We start from the raw sequence: 26,015 nt of genomic DNA, 5'->3' as shown, positions 1-26,015 counted from the left end.
TGCACAGACCTGACTGCTGGTTGGAAGCTGCTCTATCACACAAGATCAGAACAGGAAGGTGTGTAACAAAGAGTTACAGATGTGTGTCATCAAAATTATCAAAGGAAAACAAACTCACCATCACACTCAGCTCAGGAAGATATAAGATTCTAATACTATTAGTAGCTTTTCAATGCAATTGTTGTAGGCATCAAAGTATTAGCAAATACAAAGCTTCTTAAATTGTGGACCATACATATCAGTGATAAAGACAAAGCTTTGACCGTTAAGTTAAAGCACAGGTGGATGATGACTGAATGATGGCAAAAAAGAGGCAAGTCAGGACTACTTCTCATGACGCATTTCATTTTATTGTGGCTTCAGAGTTCATTCAATCTCCTCGCTTGGAAGCTGACCGTTTCTGGCATGCATAAGACCCTCGGGGAGGTACACAGGGACATCAGGCTGCACATCCCAGAGCTGGTTTACTGTGAAGCCCTCACTAACGTGCACCCGCCTCAGGGCGTTCTGCATGTGCAGAGGCTGTGAGCTCCCAACCCCTCACAGCCATCCCACTCCTGACACCACAACCATTACGAAACTGTACAAAACTACACTACAGAGAGAAAAAACGTCAAATTCAAAACTAATAATACGAATTTGTTTCTGGGTGTAATCAAGGCAACCATTCTGCCAGGTGATTCTGTTCTGTGGCCACATCCATTAATGGCTGACAGGCATTTGTGTTTGTATTTGTCTTCACCGAATATTACTAGCACTTACAAACAAACAAACAAAAAAAAAAAAGTTTACACAGTTCATAACAACCTGGTTCATAACAAAAACAGAAAACAATCGAAAAACAACAGAGTGTACTTGTAGTCGTCAGTAAATAACTCTCTACGAATTCATGAACTATATGCAAATGCAGAACAGAAAGAGAGATGGTTGAGCGCACACTGGCTGCTGCTGGGCTAGATTCGGTCCAGCTTTTCACTGAGGAATTCCTCCACGCTGTCTGTGTTCCACTTGAGGATGCTGAGTTCCTCAGCGATGTTCCCGTTATCGTCCAGCAGCTTGAGCACGGGGTCTGAGCCTCGGACGTACTGCAACCAAGCACACAAAGCACAAACCTCCTTCAAAGTGGTGCATGCAGTACAGCTACACTGAGCAGCCTATGGGGTGTATGACAACACTGCACTTTATCTGGAGTAAAGAATGGGTCCACTGAAATGGGTGCAAGGGGAGAGTGTGCCTCCAGACCCAACTCTTTACTGGCCCAGTCAGAGGAGGGGGGTCACTTTTGTGTCAACACAGAGGCTATGTGCTGGGACCACAGGAAGTACTCTATGACAACACAGATTTGATAACAGGAGTATTTCCACTGGTACTCCATGATGCTGAGCATCTGCAGCTCTCTCTACAGTTCAGGCATCCATGGGATAAATACTGTGTGAAACTGGGTTTGAGAGCTTTGCTTTTCCTTACCTTGATCTGAAGACCTTTGAACATCTTCGGCTTGTCACTCCTGACAAAAGCTGAGAAAAACAGAAGCACCTTCATTCATTCACACTACAGGTGTCTTTATCAAGGGGAAGTTCATTTTCAGCATACACACACATCACACAGATGCATATCAATTTATACAGCTGGACATTTAAAAAAGGCATACAGGGAAAGTACCATTCCTTAGTGGACCATGGCTGTGCCCCATTTAGGAAAGAAACGTGCAGGTTTCAGGGAGAGAAGACCACTTCATGAACCACACCACCACACAGCTGCTGCGCTGTACTGGGATCAGTTACTACACTGCTGCTGCGCTGTACTGGGATCAGTTACTACACTGCTGCTGTGATGTACTGGGATCAGTTCCTACACTGCTGCTGTGCTGTACTGGGATCAGTTCCTACACTGCTGCTGTGCTGTACTGGGATCAGTTCCTACACTGCTGCTGCGCTGTACTGGGATCAGTTCCTAAACTGCTGCTGCGCTGTACTGGGATCAGTTCCTACACTGCTGCTGCGCTGTACTGGGATCAGTTACTACACTGCTGCTGCGCTGTACTGGGATCAGTTACTACACTGCTGCTGCGCTGTACTGGGATCAGTTCCTACACTGCTGCTGCGCTGTACTGGGATCAGTTCCTACACTGCTGCTGCGCTGTACTGGGATCAGTTCCTACACTGCTGCTGTGCTGTACTGGGATCAGTTCCTACACTGCTGCTGCGCTGTACTGGGATCAGTTCCTACACTGCTGCTGCGCTGTACTGGGATCAGTTACTACACTGCTGCTGCGCTGTACTGGGATCAGTTACTACACTGCTGCTGTGCTGTACTGGGATCAGTTAATTTTCAATAAAGAAGCCTGCTGCTGTACAGCTCAGTCCCTCAGACCTGCCAAGCTAAAGAGCGTCAAGTGCCTCAGCTGGTCCAGTTAAGGCAATTGCTTGAGTGGACTCATTAAGTGCACAGACTGCAGCCCTCCATGAAGAGAATCTGTCTTCCCTGACCTAGGCTCTGGATCACTGCCTGGTTGGACATCAGACGCAGCCATCTGTAATGTTAGGCAATCCCTCTATCTGATTAACTTAACTGTACTCATAGCAATGGGTTCTGGCCAAATGGTGTCCATCCCAGTTAGGAAGGGACACAAGCTGGGAGGACCTGGGTGCAGCTCCTGTCTCTTAATGTTAATGGACCTCCACAGGCGAGAACATTCAGATCGCAAGGCTGGATTAACCCTGCGGCAATCCCATGAGGACATCGGCCACAGCAGATGGGACAGGGTGCTTCCATTCTGAGTGACTGAATAGGGGTTCCTGGGAGGGGCTCTGGAAGAAATGCAGATGTGACTGCAGATGTGACTGTGCGGAGGACAGGCGTCTTCCACAGAGCTGATGTGAATGGGTGGGTGGGTGCAGGAGCAGGGCAGGTTTTGCTCGGCCACCTGACTGGAGAGGAAGCCACACCTGAACCGCACCAGCTCTCTGCATCAGAGGCAAGCATTCGGCAGACACTTCGGTCTCCTCAGTGCGAGGGGGGGGACCGCACCCCGACTCACCTTGGACTTGAGGGAACCTCCCCAATTTTCATCCACAGACCTCCAGGATGGCACCGGGGTAGTGCTGCCGGGGAGAAACACAGAGAGCGTGATTGGCTGACGGATATGACCGGACCTGGATATCTGCTCAGGCGATTCGCTGCCTCAACGGACGCCATCTACTCAGTCCTCTGGGAGGAATCCCAGAGCTGGCCGTCTGCAGGAAGCCCACAGCAACAGCCCAACCAGAAACGGGCTTGTTTCTGGCTCTTCTTGCACTGTCAATCAACGCGCCAAGGAGGAGGAGGAACACGTATCCCACAATGCCATGCGCACACAAACAATTCAAATTAAAGTGAGAACAAAATCGTGAGAGGCTCATCACTGCCTCCTCCCCAGGCATGCCGCCTCCTTTGGCCAACGCTATGTCCTAGCACAGAAGATGAGGAATTCTCAGTCCCAGAAAACTTATCCCAGTGAAACACGCCGAATGCCCAGCGAGGAAGAGGAATATCTGCACGTTTTCGGCCTGCAGCCAGCGAGACAGAGAGCAAACCAGACAGCCAACACTGCCACAGAAATAACGACCGCTAAAAGGGGCCCGGTCACACCTACTCATAAAAAGCTAAGCAGAGACACACATGATGACACGTATGATTCGCAGATGATGTGACGCCAACAAGTTATAATATTAATGAAAGGTGGTCACCAGCAACGCACTGAACAAGTGACCTGAACATCACAAACTTGCAGATGCGATACAATGCGGAAGGTGAATATTGATGGTCTCATATTGACCTGGTGTTCTACACAATGCCTGGAAAATACCATAGCTGGCCAGTTCAATGAAGCCGTTAAATACAAGCAAGCACCATTTCCCTGTGCCCACCCCCACCCCCCACCTGATTGCCTAACCCACTCCCTACATTATAAACTCTTCCATTTCTGTTATTAGTCTCTCCCGCCAGACTAAGACATCTCCCCCAACAGAACGAGACAGCCATCCTGCACGGTTGGATTTATTCATTAGTGAGAAGCAACAACTTGTTATATATAATCGGAAGCAATTTTCATGCAGTCGATATACACCACTCAAGCAATGCTGCTGGGAGCGGAACAAGAGACGCACAAACCGTGCGGGTACTGAGGGTCCAACACAATACAGAGCAATTAGGTGACCATAAAGAAGCGAAAGCCGCGCTCATAAAGACAAAAACCAAGCAGCTGCTAGGCTCTCGCCGCTGAAACGCTAGCGACAATGCTCAGCGGTCACACGCGGCGCTGCACAAAGGCGGTGTTGTGTTTACGGCGCTCTCTCTCTCTCCAGGCTGCACGCTGCCCCCTGCTGTTGCTGTGATTCCGCACAACTCGCGCTGGAACTGCTGTTCCCAGGCCCCGCGTCGGGCTAATTAAACAGCCCGAGCCACTGACAGGGAACAAAAGCCCCCCCCCCCCCCCCTTTAAATTCGACCTCAGATTTTATGCACTGCCTTCTTCCACTTGGCAGTCATTCAAAAGCATTATGAGAAAACGCTTCTCTGTAATACCTTTCTAACTGCGGGGAAAATGACTGTGTAAGATTCTGCATGCCGTGATTGCGTGCCAAAAACAACTTGCTCGGGCATAATCCACAGATGTGCTGGACCGAGAAGTCTTCATAAACACGCTTCACGATCAAGCCTAAATGTTCTGGATGTTACACAGTGTACCCTTATGAGAAGTGGGATACAGGCGTCGACAGAGGAAATCTCCAAATAAAACTGATCCAATGCCAGCATGTCCAAAAGATGCTTTCACTGAAGGCATCTTAAGACTCCAATTCCATGCTACGTGCTCAGCTAAGGCTGCAATACAAGCCCTTCAACGCAGGTGAATGGCAATTAGATAAAGGGCATTAATTATTGCAGCCCAGGGGGACTGAAAGCTGAATTTCATGTTATGGCTTCCCTGACGATAAAGGAATATGCGCCTTCTGAAGGTAAATTGTGTCAATTTCCAGGGCTGTATCAATGCGTCCTTTGTGGCCTTGTGACTCTTTGTGACCCACACCCTACAAACACAATTATAACTTTGAACTTTGATGCCTTTTCCTTTTTTAATTGACTGATTTCAGATGATTATCAGTGATTTATATGGCTTTGCTGAGGGCTGTCCGTCGCATCACAGCTGCACAAGGCTGGATTACCGCTGGCTGATTTGTTTTGCGCTAACATACTGATGCTAACGCTTCGCAGTGAAACAACAACAAAAGCACAACATATACGTTTTACACCATGAGGGGACTGGGATTCAACAGACAAAAGTTTGAACTGCCGGCCGAACATGTTTAAGAAGTAACCAACAAAACCTGCTCGGGCCTTCCAACGTCAGACCCACTCTTTCCAAACAGGGCGATCGGTCATGTTGGAAGGATCTGTTGCCGGCGAGGCTGTGCACGGGGATGGCTGTCTGGGGGGGGTGTCTGATTCCGGCGGTAATTAACCCGCTGTGATGGGCCGTATTTCAGCATCGTTAAACGGCGTGACTCCGCATATGGTGGCGGTCAGAGAGCCGTGACGGATGGCGGTGCTTTAACGTCGCACGCACCGACTCCACGCTGCGTAGTATACCCCTTTTGCAACTTTTCAAGGAAATTGGTATTCTCCAGCAACGCTTCCGAGGCGCGCTGCAACTGTACCGTGCATATAAATCAACTCGCCGGTCGGCTTCTACCATGAAGGTGTGCGCAGACATCGGGATTCCTCCTCCTCCCCCCACCCTTCCTTTGCAGTGTGGGACCAAGGTTAATTAAACGCTTCTCTTTCTTACAAGAGAGCTGATTGCGCTCGGGGGAAATCATATTAACCTTGGGCGTGTTGATTAGGGTGAGGGATTATAGCTTCTGATCCTTGCCTGAAATTAAGAAATTTTTCAAGGGAATGGGGAATGTTTTCAGTGCCTTACAGCAGCATCCTGAAAATGACCACAGTAATGTATGGAAACATGGTGTTCTTGGCATGACATACAATCAGAAATTATATGCTTTGACGAATCACATTACACTTTGTCGCTTAGAGGACAACAAGTGCATCCAACCCTCCGTTTACGTCGCTGACATCCAGCAGACAATCTTATCCAGAGAGACTCCGGAAGTCAAGCACAAAGGGCTTCCGACAAAATGATGCAAAAAGTTACACAAACAAGGACACCACCAGCCACACGCAAACAAAAAACTAGCTTCAAACACGCAGCTGAGACCGCTAGTGCACACCTAGACCAGCACGCAAGCGTGACACAGCACACCTGACAAGAGTGGACCATACCAACACAAAGCCTACCCACAGACTCCCTCGCTGGCCTCCCTTGATAGACTCCCACAGACACTCTCCTGTCTTTGTTCAACCGAGTCTTCCCACAAAAAGGCAGAGAAATGAGGCTGCCACTACAGTGCAGACACACCCCATAAATGTCCTGTTCTGTTAACAACAGATGAGCAGCCAGCTGAGAGCGGGGAAGCCTAATTAGACTAACAGTTAAACTTCAGGTGAACATAGTGACCTGCTATAATATAGCGGTAAACCCGTGGCTGTCCGTGAATTTCATGGTGTGAAATGGAGACGCCTAAAGACGGCGTCAGTTATCCAAATAGCGGGGCGTGCCCACATGGCCCACGATTCAGAGAGCACCAGGGGAAAGACGGCACTGGAACATCCCATAATATGTGGACCAGCGGTGCAGGACAGCCTCACGGAAGCCAAAGGGGCGGGAGAAAACTACTCGGTGGAATGGCGGAAATGTTGAGAATTCACTTCTTTCATCTCTTAGGCTGTTAACATCACCTCAACATGGCTTTTAGACTTCGTCTAGCAGAGCGTTCTCAGTGAAGAATACGCAGTTACGTCACACTGTGGTTACAGAAGACAATTCCTGACCAACACAACCAGGCTCAATACAATACCACACGCTGGATACAACTCAGCAAATATCCATCTCTGCTCATTAACACACAGATTGTGTCATCGCATACTACCCATGACATGCATGAGTTAGACAAATGAATGATGTAATGTATGACAATGTAAGCTGGAGCAGTAATTATAATTGCCAGTTCCTCTGTAATTAGATGGTGCCCGGTGACCGCCTTATCAGTCCGGAGGAGAGAGGGGTCCAGTCAGGTGGAACGCGTGTGGACAGGGGACGCTGTCGGGATGCAGAAAGCGGGCTGGCTGTCATGGAGAACAGGGCTATTTAAAGCCGCCGGAGAATGTTCTGCAATTTCACGCACAGTTGGCCTCCCCTCCCGCCCATCCCTCTCCGTTTTACACAGTGGCAGTCTGAGGCCTTCAGGACAGGCTGTCCCAAACGCCCGCCTGCCTCGTCATTTCCACTGACAGAGCCAGGCCGGGCCGGGACCTAGCAGGGCCTGGCTGGGAAGGCTGTCTTAGTTTTCCCACTGCAGCACCAGCTACGATACGTCAATATGTGACATCGCACAAATGAATGAGAGGTACATTCCTTACACATGTAAGTGGGATAACAACATGCAAGTTTAGTGATCGATTGAGATTTTGCGAACAATGTGTTAGCGTGCTAGCCATCAAGGTAGAGGATTTAGCCTCCCACAATGCACCTGGAGTGTCACATCCTCATTTCAGATGATAGGCTTTGTTATCATGTGTAAGAGACACGTTGACGAGCTCCGCTCAAGACCAGCTTCACCTGCATCTACAAGAACTTTAAGCAGGGCAAAGATGGCAATCAAATCTCCTGTTGTGCTGAGACAGCCTGGCTGGCAAACAGCTTTTGTTCGCTGAAAAAATCCCAGCATAAACACACCATGTCCGCACACAGTCACAGGCAATCTACCACTCATACTCATTTTGGTCCTTCTCAAGTACTGGTGAACAGAAAAAAAGATGTCTTTCATCTTGATTTTTGAGAGGATATTTAATATTAGGATATTTAATAAATTGGTGCATATTTTGTGGTTAGAAGAGGTTCATATTGTTGCCAAGAACATTACATTTACATTGCCGTTTAGCAGATGCTCTCATCCAGACTGACTTACACAGGTTACAATTCTTACATGTTATCCATTTACATAGCTGGATATTTACTAAGGCAATTCTGAGTTAAAAACCTGGCCCAAGGGTGCAGCAGCAGTTCTGCAGAGAGGAATCAAACCAGCAACGTTCTGGTTACGACCCCACCCGCCCGCCCCCCCGCAGTTGCTTCTATGGAGCCAGCAGAAGAGGCAATACTCTTTCACTCAGGAACTTTACTGGCTTTTTACTGCTGCCAGGGGAGACAACACCTGCTTCAGAGCTTTCCACACTCAGGCAGGTGTCTCCAGTCTGCTTTACTGACAATGAGCAGAAGAGGAACAATGCTTCTGGCATCACACACACACCCTTCGAAGAGAGCAGGGACAGAAAACTAAATGAGAGGGAAGTCAGTAAAGACTGAAACTGCTGAAAGAATGGGGGAAAATGTCCTCTGGAGCACCCAACCTCTTTAGGCTGTTGCCTTCCTGCTGAAATTCTCAGTGATCTTCAGCTACACAACACACTGAAATGTCAAGCGGAAAGAGCAGAATTCTCCTCCGCTGGCTGGTAAATGGATTTTTCCTTTATAACGCTAGGTATGCGCATTAGCAGCAACGTGACCTTGCCCAGCTCAATGGCTTCTGAGGGGAGGGAAAAAAGAAAAACACTTTATTGTCACGATTCCCGTGAGACAGACCATTAAAAGACTGGAACGGAAAAAGCACCCTCCGAAACAGAGGGGAAAATAACTAGGGTGTAATCAAGATGTGCAATGAACTATACTGGCTTTCCTCTCATCACTTCTCCAATACACGGTTGCCATGACACCAACGCACACAGGGGGTGGGGGGTTGGGTTCATTTTGCTGTTTTCATGCAAAGATTTTATTTTTATTTCCAAACAACAAAATAGCCTAAGAGAACCGATTACATTTCATAACCGGAGAACAACTAGACTATCAGGGCAGTGCTCAAGGCATTGTAAAATGCTCATATCGGAACAATTAACAATATTTAAGTGAATTATGGTTTCAATTAAGTTTTTTATTGACATAATACTGTAATATAATATTGTAATATTGTAATATAATAAAATAATATAATATTGTATATAATATTTCAATCACAGACATGTTTGGCCGATCCCCTGTGTGTTGGACAGACTGTTCTTTTTAAACACATGTACTGCTACTGCATACCATACAGAAAGTTAACAGCGCTGAGCTTTTAATGCATTCATGAATTTACGAAAACATGTTAACATGTAAAAATATCTTCAAATCATTTGTTAAATGTTACCACGTGTTGCTGCCATATTATGACATCACAGACTGACTCTGAATTCACTGCACAAGGAGGCCTTGCTGAGAGCAACTGTAATGGTTAGAATGCATAGCCATTATCCTATCTGGAGCAGATCCACATTTTCAGATCGTCTGACTTTCAAGTAATCCTTCCCACAAGCTACAATTATAACGTAAGAATAAATATCTCAAACCATTAAAGACAAACAAAATGAATCCAGCTCGAGGGCGTATCCTTAAATTTATAACAGCCATTCCAAGGCAGCAGACAAGGAGAAAAGCAATTAAAAAGTCAATGTGAGATGGTCCCCAGCTCCGCGTAGCCTCCGGGCTCCATAACACCTATTGTTTTTTCCTGCACGGGAATACTTACATTACAATATTTATTAGCTTAGCAGAAGACTTTACCCAGGGTGACTTACATAACCTGTGTGTGTGTGTATGTGTGTGTGTGTGTGTGTGTGTGTGTCTGTCTGTCTGTCTGTCTGTCTATCTCTGTCTCTCTATCTCTCTCTCTCTCTCTCTCACACACACACACAGAAAACAAAGCATTACCATTTTATTTTAAACAGAATGTTACACAAACATTACTCAGGCACTGCTGATGACCGTTTGTTTATCTGCAGTGATGGATGTGCGCGATTTTGATGATGGATGCCGACCTGGGCCTCTGAGCCAGAGGTGAGCTGAGCTGAGTCAATCTTACCTTCCTGGACTCGATCTGCGCCTCCTCCTGGCAGCACTGTCTGCAGAAGGGGTCGAGCTGCGCCAGGCCGAACTGGCCCAGCAGGTCGCAGGAGCTGCACAGCAGGTTGCTGGAGAAGCCCATGTCTCTGCACGCCTCTGAGGACAGCTCCGCACCGTAGGCCGCCACCTGAGAGGGCGAGACAGACCGGGAGAGCTGAGTGCCGCCGCCGCCGCCGCTCCGCCTCACCTGAAACACGGACCGCTGCGCAGCACTCCACAGGAAGCCTGACAAACGACTGTGGGGTCAGGATGCACCCAGCGCAATACCTCAGCAGAAAATTAAATCAGAGAGGAGCGAGCCCTCCCGCTGGCTGAGCCCTGGGTGCATTCCAGCGTCCGCTCCGGTTTATCAGAATGTCAGCTTGTGGTAGAAGCTAACAGGCAAAATCAGGAGAGCTGAGGCAGAGCAATCTCAGTACCAGCATGTGAATGCCCGGTCATACACCCCATGCTGTTCATATAAATTAAAACTGGCTGCTTCTGAATTCCTCAAGCACTCCTCTACAAACGCTCTCACAAAAGCACACGCAACAGCCCTGCTCCAAAAGCTCATCAACATGGTTCACATGCCAGTGTTTTGTTGTTGTTGTTTTTTTTCTTGAACATCAAATGTTACCAAGAGATACACTTGCAAGTTAGCCTTTGTAAGTCATTGGAGATTGCAGGTGTACCTCTTGAAAGCAATGTATCCAAAGATGCAGAACCATCCCATTACAATATGTTCACTACATCTTACTAACTGTTCACAGTGTCGTCTGCCTCCATCAATAAAAGCTGGGATCTTTTCTTCATATATCATGCATGGGATCAATAATGACTTCACAAAATATATAGAGAGACAATCTGCATGCATCTTTGATCAGGTCAATGCAACCATGACCACATTCGGTATCTATATAACGCTCAAATCGCTCAAATCCTACAGTGGCCTCCATGGTAACCGCGAGACCGTCAGATCCAGAACACCCAGACGCTCTTGTGGCCGCATGACCCTTTAAAGACATTTTTGTCTCCTGAATGGGATAAAAACAAACACTAAGCAAAGACTAGCAGGTGCAAGGGGCTCGAAAAAGGGACAAGTAGAAACGCAGTCACGGCAGGGGGGAATGGCGTGCTTGCCTCCTGTGTCCACTGCGGTGTTTTTAAGGTCAGTGGGGTACAAGCCGCACCAGGTGTGTCTCTTTTATTGCAGACAGCTGTCAGCGTCACGCATGAAAAATGTTCCCTCCTGGTTGGAAAACAAAGCGGCAACTGGTCGAAAGAGAGGACCACCAAGGGCGAGAGACGATCGTGAAGACGGTCACCTAAGAGGCCGCAGTTGTTACATGTTTACTTTGCTAGATTAGTGATTTTTTGAAACGCCAGCACGCCTGGTTACGTCTGATGGCTTCATATTTGAGAAGATCGGCTGATGTCCACGCTGAGGCTCTGGTCCTGTTTTCCGAGCCCGTTATCTACCCCTGCGGCTAAAGTCAGAGCACTTAAGGCATTATTGTCCAGCTCTGGTCCTGACGAACTTCTAAACAGGTTACATGGGGCAAATAAGACTGAAATACTAAACACCAGAAGTTTCACAACTATTCGTATTAAAGTTTATCACGGTTGTTAAAGTAACCCGCTATTTTCATTGCCAATATGTGTAGCCAACCGCTATTAGAATTAGGAGAAAATACCGAGCAAGACAACTGGCCATGTAGTTAAGTAGCATTCAAAATTTAATCAGCACAGAATGAGAGATGTGTGTATATCATTGCAGCTTGGGAGCGAGGTAAATAACGAACATTGAAAAGATTTTGACAAAAAGGCCACGTCATAGGTGCGGGCTTCACTTCCGCAGCTAGCTAGTCATATTAGCTAACATCATCGTTAAAGCAGCATATTTACTCTAGATGAAAAATCGCTTTGTATCGCAGCTTCGCACCCTAACCAAATCAAAGGAAATCGGTAAAAAACAAACTTGCTAGCAAGTTAGATATGCCATAATTCCATATTTACCGCTTGCAACACCGGCAGCAGCCACAAGAGATACACCTCCCCCGCCATCTTGGAATGTGGAATGCACTGATAGGTCAGTGGGGTAATGAGAGGACCTTCCTTTAAAAAATGGCCCGTTCACATGCCTGATATTATTTTTTCTGTCTAATATTATTATTATTATCTGTTTTTTCTTTTGTCTTTTCTTTCTGCTGTCATTATAACAGACATTACCTTCGCTTCATAATGAACCGAGTGCATTATGACCCCCATAAAAAGCTCCAACTATTCAAACTTTCTAGAAACCAAATGTTCAACTTTAGCAAAATAATAATCTACAGAATATATAGGGAGGACTGTTTTTACATCCAGTTATATAAAAAATAAAATACCATGAATTTAGGTCTCATCTATAAAAAAAATACAGCAGCTAGTTACAGGAATTTTATTCAGGCGTTCCTGTGCGGTACTTTACTTAGGGGCCGTCAAGACCTGTGTTCTGGAGTAAACTATCCAATCGGCGCGAGCGAAGGTGATGATACATAAAAATAGGCGAATAAGCGAGCCGGACTGTTTCTGCGGCTGACAAAACAACCAATAGCAGTGCGTTGTGGGCGGGGCCTGGGCGCGTGTGATTGTTCCGCTAGGCACGTAACGCTGGTGCTCGCTGAGACGGGGAGCAGCAGTGTGCGTATCCGAGTTTAGTGCGCTTGGGTCGGCTGAGCCAGGCTGAGATTGAGGCGGCTCTTCGTGCGTTCAGCGGGGATGCGAGCATCTCTTCCCTATTCCAAAGCTACGTGCTTCGTTCTGATCTCTTTCCTCCAGCAGAACGTATCTGCATCTGAAATAAGACCGCAAGCATAAACGACAGGAGTGCATAGAGACTGATCACCACTCCAGTTTTTTCCTGATTTTTTGGCTCTCTCGCACGTTCTTCATTTGGGTTGCTTGGTCACGTTATGACTTGTTGTGATTCGATAGTTTGATGGGGATCCTACGGATTATGATGCCACCCAAGTTTCAGCTCCTGGCGCTGTTGGCGTTTGCGGTGGCGATGCTCTTCCTGGAGAACCAAATCCAGAAACTGGAGGAGTCCCGGGGAAAACTAGGTAAGTCAGCGTGTATCAGTTTGTACGCTGCGGCTAGCTACCTACCTTGCTGGTTAGCTATCGATTAACTTGTTGGCAGACCACCTCACACGTCTGCATAAATGCTTACGGGTCCAGGCACCAGCGAGCAATGGAAGCACGGTTCGAGGCTGCAGCATGCCGTGTTTCCACACAAAGAAATTAAGCTGATCCTAAATGGAAACGATGACAGCAAACAGGCTATGTTGCTAATTCTGCTGTTGTGAAAAAGGCCGTCAGTGGTTTCCCTTGTTAGTAAATGACGGAGTCTTGGTGAAATATAGTACAGTGGTCTGAGGATGGCTCTTCTGTAGAGGCGCAGACGCTTCTTGCCACCGTCTTGAAAGAAATACGATATCTGGAGTCCTTAATGCGTGTTTGTCAGCGAACTTTAAAGCTGTGGGTGGTTTGAACACCAGCATGTATGAATACCATGTTTACAGCCAGGCCAATATAATGCGGAATGGACAAAGCGAACACCAGATGCGAACACATCTATGAGTTCGTCGAACCTATATCCATCTTGACATGGCCATCATTCTGACCCATAATAAACCTCCAATTAGATTTAATTCGTGCATCAGCATTCAACGCGGGTTATTTGTAGGCACATTAGAAGTTAAATATTGCTGTGTTGCCTCGTGCATTTGCTATGCGTTCATTTTTTCATTTTTGTTTATGTGTAAAAAATCTCACCATTCATTAATCTGAGACATTTAACTGATTGTCTGTCCGATGTAGTTGATCAGCTAATCATGTAAACAAGCAATTCTGTTGGCAATATGTTTCAAAAGACATCTAAATTCCGGCATTGAACTAATAGGTTGCTATAGACGCAGGTTTCAGGGATCTTTTATTCTGTTGTTGAAGTAGATTTCTCTATTAATGTCCACAGCAGTGTCATTGACGGTGGCCACCGCATTGAGGTGAGGCGAGTTTTGATTCAGAAGAACTATCAGAAGTCAGTAGCACTGGCTCTGTGCTCTGTTCAATTCTAACCTTGTAGAGGATTGTGGAGTTGCTCAGTAATCAACACTACCTGGAGAACAATAATAAAAAAAGATGACCCTACTTACCGTGCACCTTATAGTGGGGGGAACAGGGCAGAGTGGACATCTCCAGTGGAATCTTTTTGTGTGTTAGGGTGGACATGCACACGCTGTCTGTTTGAAGGGACACTGTCAAAATAAATGGCGCGCACTGGGTGAGATTCACAGAGGTTCCAGTCTGTGAACACAGCCCTAAGCAAGACCTGCTGTCAGACGACTCCTTCACCCAGAAACGTCCGGCTCGTCAGTGGCTGACAGGACACGCTGGTGCCCGAATTGCCGAAAGCTCACCGCTCTAGCTGCTAATGGCACTACATTAATCTCATTTCAATTTGTCAATCGTATTTCCAAGACCGGGCAGCCTGCAAGGTAGGGCCCTTTAATGGCAACTGTCACGACTGCCAGCCGCAAATCCATCAATCGGTCCCTGTCTGTATACCATGCTCATGTTGGAGGCATGCCATGCGTGCAGTAAGGACTGGTCAAGGCTTCCTGATTTGTGACAGTGAGAAATGGGTGCAAGCCGGTCTGAAGCAAAGAAGAGACGAAAGCTAGGGCTGAACAAAGGACATGCCTTCACATATTTCATAAACACTGCGTATTGAGAAAAGCTGTGTGGTCTGTGGGTTGCTGCTGTCTTCTAATTTTGGATCACCTCCTTGGGGGTATTGAGCAGTCACATTGTCATGTTCAGAAGGAGTGGAGATTTTCTTGGTGAGTCATAACTGGTATACCCACTGGACCTGATGCAGTTTGAGCTCTGTCAAAAGAACAGGAATGCGTTCAGTGTGTTCAAAGTTAAAGACGTTTGATCAAATTAGTGTAATTTAGTCTCAGTGCACAGTGGGCTTATCTAAACCTGTCCTGGTAAACAAACGGATGGGCCAATAGATGCAATCAATTTTCTGTATTTCTGTAGTTTCTGTAATTTTCTGGACTTTCTCTCTATGTATTATGAAGTAAAATTTAAGTGTTATGCTTAATGTGCATACATACACATCGCCTGTAATTTTTTTTATGGTGTATGTGTGCAGTTTATTGGGTGTGTCTGTATGGTTTATTGCACCTTTTCATTTTCAGTTGTCTCCTGAAGTTTTCAGTGAAATGGCACCAGTTTTATCACAGAGAGGGGAAAAAACGAAACTGTTCATCCATTAATGGCGGTTTTATTAGCGGTCAGGAAAAAGTCCTACCGGGTTGTGGTAGTTGTCACCCTTGTCTTTTTCTTCCTGTCCCTTCTTTGAAATGGAATGAAAGGGGCTGCCACACTGACAAACCTTGTATGCAGTAATGAAATGTTAAGGAATGCACCCATTACACATTGGAGAAGAAATCCTATTGTTCTGACTGGCTGAAAACCACAGCATTTTGAGCCAAGCTGAGAGACAAAACAAAGTAATAAAAAGGGCAAACGTATGAAGTGGCGCTGACCTCCATTTTCTTAAAGCAAAAATTGCGTAGTACCTTTAAATTTGTATCTAGCATAAGATGTGGTGTGTACAAGCTGCATCTCTGCACACTGACACACACCTTTCCAGGAGCCGCAATGTCAACAGATATGCGTTTGCATTGCCCACGGAATAGATGCACAATCAGTGACATTTAGACAGCTGATCTCAGAAGGAAGAACTGAGCACAGAGCCAGCAGCGTGCAGCTCTGCTGGCATTCCTTGCTGGAGAGGAAGAGGAGGAGGAGGAAGAGGCCTGGCTGTCGGCAGAAGCGTGGGAAGGCGTTAGCTTTGGGTAGCGGCAGGCTGTGGCATTGGGCTCCTCTCGCTGTCTTCGCTGACGGTGCATTGCGGTACGTTGACGAATGACGCCCTCTGCGACCTGTATCGCCTGTTACCGTTTCTCCCTTTTGGCAGAGCCGGGCTCTCTCGCAGCCTTGGCCTTCTCCGGCCGCTGTTCGCACAGCCCCCTGCCTGTGGGGGAGAGCGGGCAGAGCCCTCTGGGTCGTGTCTCGCTTGGAATGCGCTGCGTTCTCCGTGCGGTTGACGCCGTAGCCCGCCACCAGTGCCTGTGATTTAGCGCCTGTCGAGTTTAAAGCAGCACTGGGCAGCGCTCGCCGTGCGTATCGGAAGCGAGCCGCATTTAAAGCGAGCCCAAATTGGTCTGACCTTTAGAAGGGGAACATCTCACTCCATGTCAAAGCTGGTCTTAATGCGCTCGGCTAACTGCTGTGACCTGAGGTGCGAATACACACTCTTTAACTTCCTCTCATAAGGACAATTTGTTCTGAGCAGTGTTGGATTGATCTCATCTTGAGGGTCTACTTCAAATGGGCTCAGCTGCAAAGACAGGGAAAAAAAAAAGAAAAATTCTGGAACTGTAGATCAGATCTTTATGTTCTGTCATACTAGTTTTGCAGATGCCATTTTAAAAGGTGACTCGGCTTACAACTGAAATGGTTTCCATTAACCCAGCTGGATGCTTACTGAAACGATTTAGGTTGAGCACCGAAAGGTACAACAGCAGTGTGCCACTGCACCCAGGGTTTGAACTTGCAACCCTCTGATTTAGAATGCAGGATCTTAACCGGTGGCCCATAATGTTGCCCCTGTATCATATTTATATTTACATTACATTCCATTAATATTTATTCATTTGGCAGACAGTTTTATCCAAAGCGACTTACAAGTGAGGCAGAGTACAACACAAGCAAAAAGCCATACAAGGAGTCAATAATGTTAGAAGCGCTGCATGACCAAGTTTCAGTAGTTTCAGAGAAGGTTCAAGCTAGCTGGTAGAGATATTGTGATAATTAGTTCCTCTCATTTCCTCTTTAGATGCACAGCACCCGTTCCTTTAAAAGCTTAATTTGCCCAGGCCTCTATCGTTGCCATGTATAGCGTCACTGTGATTTGGGGTGGTTTAATAATACCCTCCCAGATGGCAGTCATGTCAGGAATTTGACGAGTTCCGGGTGTCCTGTCGTTAACGCCGTCTGTGTATCCGCCGACGGTAGCTGGTGATCACGGCTGGCCTCGGCTGCCGGACGGACAGAGCTGCGAACGGTAGAACGTGAGATGCGTCGACGCAGAGACACTAAGAATAAGCCCTCCCGGGACTGAAACATTAGAGGACAGTCATGCAGTGAGCTGCTTAAATAGAAATGCTGTTTATGAACTTGTCATCGGGTGGGCCTTTAAATAGCAGGGAGGCCAAAAGGCCGAAAGGCCGGGCCGGTGGCAGCTTCCAGCTGCCCCTGCTGTAGTTGTGCGTTCTCTGTGGTCACACTGCCACTCTGCTCTGGGCTATTTCCCTTCCATTTCAAATCCATTCATCAAGCTGCCCTAAATAGCCTCTTGCATATTTACACAGTAATGTGCGCAAATCCTGCATTTTATGGCATGCTTGAGACGGCTGGAAGGAGAGCACCTCTCTCTTTCTCTCTCGCTCTCCCTCTCTCTCTCTCTCTCTCTCTCTCTCTCTCTGCTTCTGATCTACAGTAACATTATAGCTGATGAGCTGAATTGTGGGCCCATTAAGAGCTGTGCTGATTGAATGGGTTTAAATAGAGGTGTCTTGGCAGAGTGCATTGATGTATTGGTGGGCACTGCTGCCTGCTGTGCAGACTCTGTGTTCCCCTTTACAGATGCGTGATTTGAGGAGAGACGGAGAGGTAATTATGATGCTTCCATTACGTGTCCCTTCTTAGATCAGGTAGCTCTTTTCACATACTTTCTGTTGACAACCACATTTAACCCCCCACATCATACTGTCCGTTAAAACTGAGCTTCAGCTGCTGGGTAGAGCTGATTCGGTCCCATAGATGAAGTACCCTCCTGCAGCTTGGATATTGGCTGGACACTTGATGGACCTCTTTCAAGAGGGAAGGCTTTCAGAGTCATTGATTCGAGACTCTTTGCCTTTGAGATCCATTGACTGTGCTTGAAAATCATACAGATGCTCTGCCTTTGAATGTGAGGTTACCCGTGTTCCCTGTGAGCTAGGTTAATTGTGTTCCCTTTGAGAGCAAGGTTAATGGGTGGGTGGAGTGAAATGAAATATTCTTCTTTTGCTCCGGCTTCTTTTCTTCCCTCCTTCAGGCGGAGGGTGATACTCACCTCTTGTCCGTGACCGTCAGACCTTGCCGATTTGCAAAGTTCGCACGTGTGGGATGGAGAATGTCAGATCAAGAGTGTAAAACAATCAGAGAGACTCGTGTTCCCTTTTGTGCTTCTTGACCAGTTTGTGTGCTTCTGAAAGGTGGTCACATCTGTATGCACTGTTTGAACACGCCGCAGAAAGACGAGCAAATTGCCTGTTATTGGCTGCTAACGGGATGTAGAACAAAATTGAACAGTTTCTTGCTTACCTTGTGGAGTGTTATTTCATCAGGTTCATCCAGATCCATTTGCGACGTTTTCAGTTCCCCTCTTCCCTGACAGACGGATGGAGAAAACCTCAGCTCGGGTGATGGGATGAAGAACATCACAGAGAACATTGTGGAATGGTAGAAATGCGTTATCATGACAAATTGCCCAGATCCTTTTCAGTGCTTTGTGTACGCCTAAGACACGTTATGTTGTCTGTTTAGTAGTACACAAACTGTAAATGATGCTTTGCTTTTTTCCCTCAAAACCTTATTCACTGCCAACATGTTGTAGAGTTAAACCTTGTTCTACTGTGACTTAATGACGCTGAACTTTTATTTAATTTTTAGCTCACACAGCATTGTGAGACATCATCTTTAGTAGCTAGCGACACAAAATATTATCATTCTCTTTGGGGACTACAGCTTTTAGAGATACTGCTTAGACCAAGAGCACAGCCATTTATAGTCTCCTTAACCCTGAACCCTAGTTATTACTGTACATACTTAAATCAGCAAAAGAGTATGTGATCATGCTTCCTCAGTAAGATGGATTTGTCATTACTGAACAGGAATGAGTTTGATGTGACTCTGTTTCCAATATCATTGCTATTCTTTCTAATGCGAGTGTTCAGGGTCTCATTGAACTTTGTTTGACGTTAAGGAGCCGTTCCTGTCCTCTCCAGGGTGATAAGGAGCCCAGGATGACGTCGATAACCTGAAGCATTCACATTATGACCATAGCACCGGAGAATCCTGTGACCTGGGGCTAAAACACCAAATGGGTTCTGAAATCAGATTGGCCTGCTCTGACCTGTCACCACCTCAGGACTCTGTTACAGTTACAGCTTGCTGAATTCTTCATCTTCCAGCTGATAAAATCATAGTGTGGCAAATCGGTATTCAGAGTAACATAGTCTTGACTTGAAAACAGAAGTCATTTGATTTGGCTATTGTGCAAGCTGTGTAGTTGTAAACAAATGTGTTGAATTCAGTTATGAAGACCTGTTACCTTGTAGGTTCATATCGGCCACAAGCAAGCATCGCAAGCATTGGTTGTGAGTAAAGAGCTCTCCCGGGCTATAAAGAGAGTCTGTAATTTGACAGGTTGTACAGCACATGCGTCAGATGCTCACAACAAAGCTAGAGAGGCTGCACAGAAGCCGGATAAGCCTTGGAACTGAGCATCATCCAAAATTCACATGACTAATGATGTCGTCAGGTTGTCTCTTGGGGAGTTCGTGGGTAGACAGCGAGTGCACATACACCAGGCGCATCATCGTTTGTCTCCAGTTGAGCGTTGCGGGATATGAGCCAATCAGATGATACCTCTTTATAGCGATGTTCCTTCCAGCCACAGAACGACATTTTTTCTAACGTTGAGCATCCTCCAATGCAACCGAAAAGATGAGTGAATGTAGTCGGGGTATGTTACGTGTGATGTTTCAAAGCAGACCGTTGCTGGAAGGAATATTTCCTGCAGAAGCATATTTCTCCATCACTCTTGGATTGACTGATCGTGCTTGTAGGATGGCTGGGTGGTGAAGCAGGTTTAATTTTAATTAAAAATTTTGTTTTAATTATTACCAGCAAGGGAAATTGTTTAATAACTGTAATGGAACAGAAACTGAAGTCTGGGTCATAAACAGCACTGAATTTGTCCTTATTACGGGCGATCTGACATTGTTTCATCTTAATAATTTACTCATTTGCTGACATTATAAACTGGAGATTATTAGAGTGGGCACTCTGAAACCCTCTGTCAGTGTGACTGCTTTGTCAGGGTCACTGTTACGGTGCTAAACCTTTGTGGCAGATGGCCTTTTATGTGACTGTGACTGCTACCTGATGATGCGATCTAGGTGTTTGGGAGGGGGGAAAAAAGATTTCATTTTCATTTACATCACAGAAATACAAATCCTCTGCCGATAGTCATAGTGGCACTCCTGAATCTGAGTCTTTTTTTAATGGAATGAGCTTGGTAGCATTTCACTGCACAGTTTCCTTTTGATCGAGTGGAAGAAAAGGCTTTCCGGCATATATGTCCTGCTCTCACGATTTCCACCTCACTGGCGCCCCCCCCGCCAAGAATTCCCAGCAGCAGCACAGTCCATTGAGGAGACTGTGCCTTTATTCTCTGTTGCACTGTTAGGTTTCCGAAAGTGTGAAGCGGAATTTATTGATGAAGGCTTCAGTTTTGGTGCGCGTGCTGCGGAGAGAGTCAGTGCGGCTTTGCTGCTGGTGGCATCCCTGGACCCCCCCCCCCCCCAACCCCCCTTTCCCGCACCTCTGGAGAGGTTCAGGAGCCCCAATGTCCATAGTAACCTGCTGGAATAAAGCCGACGTGCTTCCAGGAGCCAAGCTTTCAAAGGTTAATCCCGCCCTCCCTCCCCAGACGACTGTCGGCGAGGCAACGCCGCTCCTCATCCTCGCCTTGCGGAAATATCGATGAGCGATCGTGTCGGTCGGTGAGCTGTGATTGTGGACGAGCGGGGGTTAATTGACCCAGAAAATGGCTTCGAGGCGTGTGAGACCACTCTAAAAGGTGAGCAGATTGATTTGCGGCCAGGAGAGATGGGCCGTGGGAGTGGTGTGCGCCTTCCCCGCCTCATAGTCACATGGTCACGTGGTCACATGTTACCCAGAACCCTTTTCACTGTCAGTCCCTCTATGCTTTATCTCCCTGCACCGGCGCTTTACCCTGCTGTGAGTAATTCTCTCTCCCTGGATGAAAGGAAGGATTTCTGCCCTGTCTTGGCTGCTGGCAGTGAAGCATACCTGTACCAGTGTATCTGAGAATCCTGCTGGGGCTTGTAATTATTCTGCCTTCGGTGAAAGACAAGAGGCTTAGAACAATGTGCCAGACTTAGGAGGGGAGGCTTAGGCAAACATTAGCTCTGCTGGTGGAAAGTCTCTGCATGTTCGGGTAGATTGTTCACGGATGAATTTACTTGCTAATGTCACTGTTCGCCTCCAACAACAGGACAGGGGTGGCTTTGTGTCTCCTGGGTGTGGAGTGGGGGGGGGGGGGGGGGGGTAGAGGTGTGGGTGGTGTTATCTCAGCCTGTGGACTCGCCCTCTTGAAGAATTAAGGGTTGGGCTGAAATAACAGCGCAATTAAAAAGAACAAGCATGATTTTCAGACGATGAGTGAACATGATTTATTTCACCTCGAGAGGAACATCCTCTGGGATACCGTTTAATTCAGTCATGGAGTTTGAATTAGAAAACTCGGTTAAATCACAGTAAACAGCTAAGACACATATTTCTATCCTCCGCTGTATAAGACAGAGCATCATAATGCTGTATCAGTTTGCTGTCTCCCTTTGCCCCCCGTCCCCGAGGCGACTTCGGAGACAGCAGTCGATAGACAGTCAACGCTGAGTTATTGTGGTCGGCTCGTTTATTTGTATGTTGGAGTTAAATGATGTGGAAGCTGAACCCTACAGTAAAAGCCTGCCTTTGTTAAGCCAAGTGAGGCACTTTATCAGAGATAAATACGCTGTCAAAGGCCGTAATCAATGCCCCCTTACGTCCGAGAGGATTAACTGGACAGCTGCAGATCTTCCTGGGCTGTGGAGACCTGAGGAGGACAGCGGAGATCTCTGCACGGTCCGGCGGTCGCTGGCGAGGGACCTGCCTCTGACGCGGTTGCCTCACGCTCTCCGTCACCTCCGCCCCGCTCGCTGCTGGACCCCCATCAACATGTCTGCGCCTTGCCCCTCTCTTTGGTACATTGCATTATATTTTTGTCATTTAGCAGGTGCTGTTATCCAGAGCAACTTACACAGGTTACAGTTTTTACATGTTATCCATTTATGCAGTTGGTTATTTACTTAGAAAATTCTGGGTTAAGTACCGTGCCCAAGGGTACAGCAGCAGTGCCTCAGTGGGGAATTGAACTAGCCACCCCCGGTTACGAGCTCTGCTCCTTGCCACTATGCTACACTGCTGGTCTGGGCAGTTGTTACCATTTCTGTTTTGGTAACAGCTGAAACCATGAAAACTGTTATTTCATGTTATTCTGAAAACTGTTATCCTCCCCTGGAGCTGCTTTTTAGACTCCAGGTGAAGAGGAAATCGTAGTGGGATTTGGGTGTGCAGGGTTGTGGTTCCCCTCGGCCTGCGGACCAGCGCCATGCAGCTGTGTGTGCCGGCGTGTCCCTGCCGCTCCGGGGAGAGTGCGCGGTGAGGGGGAGCGGTGAGCGGAGCCGCTAAACGACCGCCACCGTTTGGGGATGGTGGAGAGGGGCGATCGCGCTTCTCCTCCCTGGCTCTGCCGTGCTTTAATGGGGATGGATGGCTCTTCGGCAGTGCGGGGCTCAGCTCCCTTTGTGCCACTCCCGGGAATGGTGTTTGGACAGGTCATTAAGGTAAAGAACTCTGGACGAGTTCACACAGGCCATTACCAGGGGGAGAGCTCGATCAGGAGGGCTCCTATGATGCTGGCTTATCTTCTACCACTCTTTACAGAGTGGAAGGAGAAGGACAGACGGAAGCAAACGCTCCCGATATGAGCGCTGAAATGCACCTGAGCATGAGGAAGAAGGGGTTTTTAAAACGGATGAAAGAAGTTGAATCTTGGGGAGGTCAGTACATTTAGCAGTTCATTCCCTGTGATGAAGAATTAGCAGGTGTGATTATTTATCGTTTTGACTCTGAATTATGTTTTTTGGGTGCGGGTAGGGGGATGCAGGGAGACACATCTTGCCAACTTGCCAAAAAGAAGCATGGAGACATAAGAAAGGCCAGCTAATGAATAATCAACGACTATATTTATAGAACTGGATAGCTCTGCTAGTGTTCAAAGATTTTACCTTGCAGCCTCAAGATTTCTGCTTTGTCAGTGCCCTAAAAATACTGCCGGGCATTGGTGATGTCTGAAATATTCCCAGAGTTAGTTAGGCTCTTTTGTCCCCAAATGTTATCGGTGAAAAGTCCTGGTGGTCGGTGGTATTAAAATACAGCACAATGTAATCTTAATCTAAATAAATTAATAAACTAAAACTTTCTCTGCTCTCTCATTGGTTAAAACAAAAAGCAAGTTAATAGTGCAAGTCTGGATCAAGCAGCCATTTTGAAAGTATGTCTTCAAGAGGAGGACCTGGGATGTTATCCTTAATGCGAATGGCACTTTTCCTTTGTACTAATGCATTTTTTAATCAGTTTTTTACTGAACTTGCCAAAGTGTGTTTGTGAAGAAAAAGTAACACTTGAATGTAATCAAGATTTAATATTAGATGTCCACACTCATTCTCGTAATTCATAAGTGGACCCAAACTTGGGAGACATTGTCCCTGTCTTAGTCCTTGTCTTTACCCCCCTCTAAGCATGCCTCTCCCTGCCTCTGTTCCAGTACCTGCCTGATGTCCGGTGCTCCCTCTGTTTCCTGTTCTCAGAGACATGTCTCTGTCCTTCTCATAACCTCTTTTTAAGGGGCCAGTTTCACCTTGAGCAAAGAGCATTACCGTATCTTTCCTTTCTGTCATTGTCAGCACGTGTGGATGGGAACGTCGAGATACAGCCCAGAATGGGGCCTCGTGTTCCAAGCCTCGTCTCTTTGTGACTCTCCCGAGCCCAGAACAAGCTCATTATCCCTGAGGACTGCAGTGTCAAAGCAATCCCAATCTCGTGGATCAATCCCCAGCAAATCCCCCCGCGATTAATGGGATTAATCTGCTTTTTTTGGTTGGTGAACAGCGTTAGCTGTGCACACACAATGGATGACAATCCGTCATGGGTTTCTGATGGCCTTGCTGTACCCTTTGTGTTGGCTGATACGGGACAGTGAAAGGGTGGTCATTTCCATGGGCCCTGACCCACAGTCTGCTGCACACCAGGAAAAATTAGGGTTTTTTTTGTATACATGCAGGTCACAGTGATACTCAGCCAGTGATGAAACTCAGATTTTAGCCACAGTCATACAGTATTCTGTCCTATCTAAAATACACCTGCCAAAACTGGCGCCATTTTTTTTTTTGCCAGACAGGGGAACCAAGCATGGATTTCGTTGAATCTACGGGTTGGCTGTCTGGCGACAAGGACTTGACAGCTGACACATGAGTGTTTCCCATCACAGGTGGGCTAGTGTGTCACAGGGGCAGTTGAAACTCATTAGCAGAAGACCCCCCTCTCTTTGGTTCAGCTTAGTGTTGTTCGTGTTAGCGGTTATGCTAATGACTTGTGTTTTCAGTACGACACTTCTGCAGAGCTTTTTATTGTGACTGTACTGAAAGATTTAGTGCAGTCAGCTCTTTTGAGGTGTATGGCTGCGTCTACCTTTCATTACTCGTGCTGTGACAGTTGACCATTTCTTTTCATGGGCAGTGATTTAGCTCATTGGTAAGGAACAGTTCTTGTAGCCGAAAGGGTTGCTGGTTTGATTCTCGTTGGAGACAATGCTGTGGGACCCTTGGGCAAAGTACTTAACCTGAATGGCTTAGGAAAACATCCAGCCATATGAATGGGAAACCTGTAAAAGCTATGTAAAGGACAAGAGAGTAGTTGCTTAGGAAATGAGGTGATGCATTCTGGGACATTGTTTATCTTTTCTTTTGGCCTTACTAATTCAGCTTTGCTTTTGCTTATTTGTGTGTGTGTCTGTGTGTGTGTGTCTGTGTGTGTGTGTCTGTGTGTGTCTGTGTCTGTGTGTCTGTGTGTCTGTGTGTGTGTGTGTGTGTGTGTGTGTGTGTGTGTGTGTGTGTGTGTGAATTTACATTGTGCGAACAAAACTGTACCTTAATGTGTGACATTGTTGCTCAGGGGAAGGTGTTTGTTTAGAGTACATAAATCAGGTCTGGAGAATCCCATTGTGGGATTCACACTCCTCCACGTCTGTGGAAAAGAAATTAGGCTTCAAACAGCAGGCCAGAAAGGGCCTAGGACATGTGCTGCTGTGAGGGCAGATATCTGATTTGTGTTGGTACCGCTGACTGAATCCACATGGCACAAAGCCGACCTGCTGATAGACTGAGATGAATGGATGCACTTCATTCTCAAATGTGAATAAACAGTCCACATGTTGGAGCGCTGTGGGCAGGGAGGTGGGGCTGTACATGGGGGTTGGAGGTTTGAATCCTTGCTGTTGTGCTGAACTGCTCCAGTGAATATCCTGCTCTATTGCTAGTACATGGTGGCAGAGTAGGAAGGAGTAGGGCTGGTAAGACAAAGGTTGCAAGTTCGATTCCCTGCTGGGGCACTGCTGCTATACCCTTGGGTAAGGTTATCCAGCTGTATAAATTGATAATATAAAATTGTAACCGATGTAAGTCAATCTAGATAAGAGTGTCTGCTAAATGCCATTAATGTAATGTTAACTCTGGATAAAGCTGCAAAAAATAACAGAGTGTAATGGAATGCTTTGAGCGTTGGAGTGGAGCTACATCTAAAGCTCAGAGTTTCTCCAGCAAAATTTTCCGTTTGTCTTCTCTGGTCACAGCTGTGCCACTGGATTCCAG

The 26,015-nt window shown here is 46.8% G+C and overlaps 2 protein-coding genes across 2 annotated transcripts in view; one reads left to right on the top strand and one right to left on the bottom strand.

The window, feature by feature from the left end:
* Nucleotides 1-337: 337 nt before the first annotated feature.
* On the bottom strand, nt 338-12,149 carry selenof (selenoprotein F). Its single transcript, XM_036553969.1, has 5 exons — nt 12,089-12,149; nt 10,053-10,220; nt 3,041-3,104; nt 1,468-1,517; nt 338-1,085 (listed from the first exon to the last, which is right to left on the bottom strand). Exons 1-5 carry the CDS (start codon nt 12,134-12,136, stop codon nt 954-956), a joined length of 462 nt encoding a protein of 153 aa, XP_036409862.1. The 5' UTR covers nt 12,137-12,149; the 3' UTR covers nt 338-953.
* A 589-nt stretch (nt 12,150-12,738) lies between these two features.
* LOC118795895 (heparan sulfate 2-O-sulfotransferase 1) overlaps nt 12,739-26,015 on the top strand; it is a 72,919-nt gene continuing 59,642 nt past the window's right edge. Inside the window, exon 1 of the mRNA XM_036554678.1 lies at nt 12,739-13,176. Within this exon, the coding sequence (XP_036410571.1) occupies nt 13,053-13,176 (124 nt within the window). The 5' untranslated portion in view covers nt 12,739-13,052. The remainder of the gene's footprint in view (nt 13,177-26,015) is intronic.

Source organism: Megalops cyprinoides, chromosome 20 (assembly GCF_013368585.1).
Source record: "Megalops cyprinoides isolate fMegCyp1 chromosome 20, fMegCyp1.pri, whole genome shotgun sequence".
NCBI classification, from domain to species: domain Eukaryota; kingdom Metazoa; phylum Chordata; class Actinopteri; order Elopiformes; family Megalopidae; genus Megalops; species Megalops cyprinoides.
The sequence above is the reverse complement of the archived record's forward strand: the minus strand, read 5'-3'. Positions and strand labels throughout refer to the sequence as shown.